Source organism: Sabethes cyaneus, chromosome 1, assembly GCF_943734655.1.
Source record: "Sabethes cyaneus chromosome 1, idSabCyanKW18_F2, whole genome shotgun sequence".
Classification (NCBI taxonomy): Eukaryota; Metazoa; Arthropoda; class Insecta; order Diptera; family Culicidae; genus Sabethes; species Sabethes cyaneus.
This window is the reverse complement of record NC_071353.1, coordinates 164,730,810-164,736,883: the sequence shown is the minus strand read 5'-3', so window position 1 is coordinate 164,736,883 and position 6,074 is coordinate 164,730,810. Positions and strand designations below refer to the sequence as shown.

Sequence of the window (6,074 nt, the reverse complement as noted above, 5' to 3'; positions counted from 1 at the left end):
CTGTAAGAATCAACCAGTTTATTGAAACAAATAAAATACTTTTTAGTCATCAATTTGGTTTTAGAGAAGGTGCAAGCACGGAAGCAGCATGTATTGAAGTGATAGAGGACGTCCGTAATGCACTTGACTCAAAAAATATCGTCGCTAGCTTATTTATAGATTTGCAAAAAGCATTTGATACGCTAGATTACGATATTCTCCTCTCCACAAAAACTCCACTTTTTAGGATTTCGGGGCGTAGCAAACGACTTGTTGAGAACCTATTTACACAGAAGAATGCAATAGACGGAAGAATACAGTTTGTAACAATAGACAAAAACAGAAGTTCGAATAAACCTGTAACTGTCGGGGTTCCTCAAGGGAGTAATTTGGGCCCCCTACTATTCTTGTTATATATAAACGATATAGGAAAGTTAAAACTAAAAGAAAAATTAAAATTATTTGCAGACGATTTAGCATATTTTTATCAAGGGTCATGCAAAGCAATGATTGAGCGTACTATGCAGGCGCATATATTAATGTTACATGACTACTTTAAAATTAATGTTTTATCGTTAAACATAAAAAAACTAAACTAATGGTATTTAGATCTTCGAGAAGTAATATAGCAACTGATATAAATATAAATATAAATGAAACAACTATTGAAACAGTAAGCGAGTACAAATATTTAGGGCTTGTACTAGATGAAACATTATGTTGGTGAGCCCACATAGAATCCCTCCTCCAAAAACTAGCACCACTATGTGGAATTCTATACAAATTCTCAAAATTCATACCGTCAACTGTCCTATTAAAATTTATTATGCTCACTTTCACTCCAAATTGCAATATATTGTATCAATCTGGGAATCAGCGCCTAAAACGTTGATTGGAAAGCTGCAAATTTTGCAAAACAAAGTTCTTTGTTCGATCTTCAAACTACCTTTTCTCTCATCCAGATCTCAACTTTATCTGGAAAAAGCCAACAAGAACATTTTTTCCTATATCAGCGCTACATGACTATAGAATATTGCTTTACATCTACAAAATCACTCGTACTCCTGAAACACGCACAAACATGGTTCTCCAACGACAAGAACACCGCTATAATACTAGGCAATCCAATAACTTCCAAGTAAATCGAATTAGAACTGAGCACGGAAGGCAAAGAATTTCTCATAAAGGAATAATTATGTATAATAATCTTCCCGATTCAATCAAAAATGCCCAAAGGTTGAATCAATTTGAAAAACTATTAAAAACCCATATAGGCGACAATGGCAGGTGTTGTGGGTTCAAATCCGGTTATAATCTCTGATTACAACTTGGTTCGACCCATGCACCTTCCAGCATTGGACAAAAGATAGGAGTCACAACGACAACTTGTTAACCATAGCTACCTATTACCCCCCCCCCCTTCCTTTCCACCCTTCCCCTTCATTCCCGAAAAAAATCCTTCTTCATTACTTTCCCTTACCGTCCCTTCATCAATTGTAGAATCATCGTTTCAAAATAAATATTAATATATGCCTGACCGCATTTCAAGGTCATGACTAAAGTCACGAGTTTGGTCAATTTGATCCGTTACTTATAAGAACTCTCTTGTAATTACTATAAATAGAAAAAACTTTTATTTTTGCCTAAAGATACCTTGATAAGCTTCATTAGCCAACCCTTCAAAGAACAATGTGTTCATTGGGTTAGCAAATTTAGGAATTATATGCTTTGTTAACTTGTAAAAATTGAAAAGACGAGGAGGTTTTGCGCCCATGTGAGAAAGGATTTGAACGTAATCCTACTCACAAGGGCTTTTCCCTGCTCCAATCATAAAAAAGCATAGAGATAATAAAAAAAATACTTCAATTCAAAAAAAAATCCAATTTCATCCGACAGTCCGGAGTTTTCGGCCGGTATTTTAGTGATAAGTAATAATTTATTCGCCATCCTGCGATTCCTCCTGCGATTTTGCCAGGCCAAAACATTCTTTTGAAAGGTTGGGTGCCCTAGGCTTTGTTTATGTCCGGGCACGCTAGTGCTTCGAATGTAGAAACGGTGCTGGAAAACTATTTTACGATGAAAAGGCATTAGAAGATGACTGGTCATAGGTCTTTCGTTTTGTGAGGAAATTTTACAAGTAGGTAGGTGTCGGAAAGTATGCTAAGTATTATGACCAAAAATAAGAGGCAAAAGTTTTTATTCAAAACATTACAAATCGTCATGTTAATTTTGCAGTGAAAAAACAAAAAACACTTCGATCACATCTTTTATGGAAACAAAAAACGGCTGTAAATTCTAATCACGTGGAAGTTCAAAAACCTTTAACTGTCATTAAAGTGAGGTTAAGTGTTCGCGTGCTGGACCTCTCGTGATCTATTCTTTGTAGGACTCAGCCGATTCAACAGTTCTACGTCATTATGGTGTCGTACAACTACAGAATCGAGTAATGATGTCGTTTCTGGCGTTACCCTCTATTTTTAGGTTGAATGACCTCTGCACCCAGATTTATTCGGAAACCAATAAGATTTCAGCTGTAGAAGATATTTTCGAAGTCATAGTTAAGCTTCATTGAACAACTGGAATTTTAACCTTCATTTTCTTGTCTACTTTAGGGATATTCTTCAGTTGAATCATAAAACTGCGTGTTCTTTATGATAATTATAATAAAATATATTGATTTTATATTGACTCGTTCAATTATCATCGCTAGCAAACTAATGTGACTCTATTAATATTTTCATCCTAAATTTCAGTACTAGTCACTATGTATACCATTCGATACTATCCGATAGATTCGTTAATTTTGGCAAAACTTCCACTATCACATCTAATGCATCATCCTAACTATTTTCTTAACCACTACGGAAACAAGAACACTTCTAGGCATTTCGAGCAAATAAACAATAAATAAACCACACTCATCCCCGCTACTTCCAATCGGTAATAATTTCCACCACACTGGTGCTGGTTCCGATGACGAATCCGGCCAGCCCGAAACAGGTAATCAAAACGTCCTTCCAGAGAATCCAATTCCAGCGGCCGTACTGCCGGCTCGGCCAGAAGGTGATGATTTCCACCAGCGGGGGAAACACCAGAGCCAATGCCGACGTACTGACGGCACCGATCAGCGAGATGAACGCCCCCAGGTTAGGGATGATCGCTGCCATCGTGAACGTCAGCAGAACGGTGGCAAAGCGAAGCGTACAGTCGGCCGCGGTCTGGGCGGTTTGAGATCCGAACCAGCCGCGCACGGTTGGGCCCACGATGGTCATCGGCACGTAGAACTGGAGGGCGTACGATGCGAACACGGCTACCGCCATCAGCAGTCGAACCATTTGTGCCAAGCTGTAATGCAATTGATACGTTAATTAGAATTACCGAAAAACTCGTTGGAACTCGCGGGGAACTTACAGTTCTTCGTTGGGCAGATTCAGGGTTACGCTTCCTTGGGCTTCGTCACCGTACTTCAGATAACCGTAGAAACCAACCGCCGAATAGAGGCAGGTTACGATGGTCATTCCGGTGTTTAGAACTCCGTTCCAGCGGCAGAAGTCCTTCGGAGTTTTCATGTTAGCCTCCAGTGGTAGAACGACACCGATCCCTTCGAAGGCATACATAGCCATCCCGAAGTACAGGGGGAATGTGCTCCAGCTGGATATCGGAGCCACCGAACTGCTATGGGGAAGATCTTGCAATAGGAACATAAACGCGATCGTAATTCCGCTGACCGCTAGGGCGGAGGCTACCAACGAAGTCGGTGTCAGGAACTTTAGGCTTCGAATCATGTTCAGTGCCGTCAGTGGGATCAACAAGCTCAACAGCACGGTGAAGACGCTCAGCTGAACGCCAGTATATTCGAGAAAATCACACAGATTAACGGCCACGAACAGATAGTAAACGCAGCAGAATCCAATCTGCATTACGATGAGGAAGCAGTTGATGAGAACGGCTACCAAAGCGGCTATTTTTTGCAGTGATGTTGGCCCGGATTCGAAGGCATAGCGACCGACCTCCGAGAACGAGAGTGACGGCACTTGATAGCGTCGGCAGAGTTCGCGGGAACATTTCACCAGGATGTGCATACTGTGGGTGCAGATCACTCCCATCACTAGGATGCCGAAGAATCCCAGGAACAGTCCGGAGTGTTTGAATGCATTCGGCATTGCTAGGATTCCGGTTCCCAGGTTTCCATTTAGTATATGCATCAAGGTGTCCAGATTGGTGCAGGGATGGTCAAGTTTACGATGCTGCAGTGGGTCGTAGCGAATGATCTTTTGCCATTGATTGGCTGTGCCGTAAGATTTGGGCTTATTGGTACCGTTAAAGGGAGCTTCCAGTGGGGACGGTTTCAGTAGCTGGCCGTTGCAGTTCTCATCCAGCAGCGGAGCTGCTTCGATATCACGTTGATTCGGAGGCATTTCGATTAACTTTTACACACTCACTTTTAAACAAAGAAACGACTAGTTTAACCCTTGTCTAGAACAACAACCCAGTAGAACCGCCGAACAGAAACTCTTCCGGTGCAATTCTTACAACAGGAACACTTGATATGCATTTGCTGGTAAAACACACTCGGGTTGAAAATGACTCCTTTAACGCACTTTAACACTCTTGTTCTTCGATTGTTCGATGTGGTTCGATCGTAAGGAAATGCTGCTACCTAACCAGTTGCTTCTTCGAAGTCGTGATCGACACTGATCGCCACTGGTCCCGTAACCGTTAACTTATCGATTCTGGGGCGCCCAATTGTACTGCGTCATCCGCGCAAGACGCGTTCGACGTAATCTCGCCGAAATCCAGCATCAACCAGCGGCATCCTACCCCGAAGGAGCAGATAACACGCGCTGTGTGTATTGCTCTGGTGCTTTTCTTTTTTCCTACGTGGTTTCTCTGGCGTGCTGCCAGAGCTCGGCAGCTCTTATCATTTCTTCCGGGCCGGCACGCCGTGACGGCACCGAAATTTCCTGATCAACGTTTGTTGTTGTCGTTGTTGTTGTCGTTGTTGTTGTTGTTGTTGTCTGGTCACACCTAAGCAATTGACGGGACTCGCGAAGAGCGATTACAACTTCTTACGCATGTCGATCGCAGCAAGCGGCGGCGCCCGGTGGCTTATCGCTGTCAAATTAGTATTTTTAATGTGTATTTATTATTCGCGTTTGCGATTTTTTCTAAACAGAAAATGATTTGCCACGGGTCCAGGTTCGGCGCTAAGATGTGTTCGATGGACGAGGTTCAAGGTAGATCTAACGCACAGTGCAGCGCCTTCTAACTGGCGGTGTGATAAGACTGGGCACGAGATTAGTCGCCGTTTATTGGTGTGGAGTGATTTTGCACGCTAAAGGCACGACCTGATGGCGGCTGCAGTTGCGGCCGGACCGGCCGTTCGTTCTCCGCCCTGGACGAACTATCCGCGGCGTGACGGGTTCTCGTTCTTATCCGGCTAATGTTTATAGCAGCGTTAAGCGTTATCTGCTTCCAACCTTTCAACCATCAGAGAGTAGCTTTCGCTTGTCCGTCGTCCGCCGCAGTTCCAGCAGTGCGATGAGATGAATCAATTCAAACAAATTGCTTTCGCTGGTGAAAACAATTCAACGGAAGGAGTGTTTGTTTGTTTGTTTGAAAAGTGATTAAGAAAGTAAGTTTTGGGAAAATATCTCAGACAGACGGCGTGCGCGAGTTCGAATCGAAAAAACAATTTCTTATTGTGTTTCAAGTGGAAAATATAACCTTTAATCGGACGATGCAAGCAAGACACAACAAAGGTTGATTGAAAACATGATTCATGCGGGAACCACCGGATCTGTGTATTTCGGGTTAAGTTACTCGATCAGTGCAGACAACGACAACGTAGTAGGAAGGTACAGTTTAATTTTTAATTTGTAATTTTATTTTAAATTTTGAAATTTAATTTTTTCTTTTTGCTCGTTTATTTTCGCACTTTTCAAAATTTTAACATATAAAGTTTTGTGACATTCCGGCTTTTCAACTGGGTAGTGGGTACTAGAAATTATAACATTTTTATTCTTCGAAAATTTCGACTTTTGGATGTTTTGATTTTCCAAAATTTTCTAATTTTTGACTGAATTACAGATTTT

The 6,074-nt window shown here is 41.8% G+C and overlaps 1 protein-coding gene across 1 annotated transcript; it reads right to left on the bottom strand.

Moving 5' to 3' along the window:
• Window positions 1-2,906: 2,906 nt before the first annotated feature.
• Window positions 2,907-4,397, bottom strand: LOC128732399 (proton-coupled amino acid transporter-like protein CG1139). Its single transcript, XM_053825646.1, has 2 exons — window positions 3,391-4,397; window positions 2,907-3,324 (listed from the first exon to the last, which is right to left on the bottom strand). The coding sequence occupies exons 1-2, from the start codon at window positions 4,395-4,397 to the stop codon at window positions 2,907-2,909; spliced, it is 1,425 nt and encodes a 474-aa protein (XP_053681621.1).
• Between the last annotated feature and the right edge of the window lie 1,677 nt (window positions 4,398-6,074).

What these genes read in the sequence shown, in the direction of transcription:
- LOC128732399 (XM_053825646.1), bottom strand. Translation starts at nt 4,397, where the DNA reads ATGCCTCCGAATCAACGTGATATCGAAGCAGCTCCGCTGCTGGATGAG. An exon ending in AATCTGCCCAACGAAGAACT is followed by an intron (nt 3,325 to 3,390) that starts GTAAGTTCCCCG and finishes ATTGCATTACAG; the next exon opens with CTTGGCACAAATGGTTCGAC.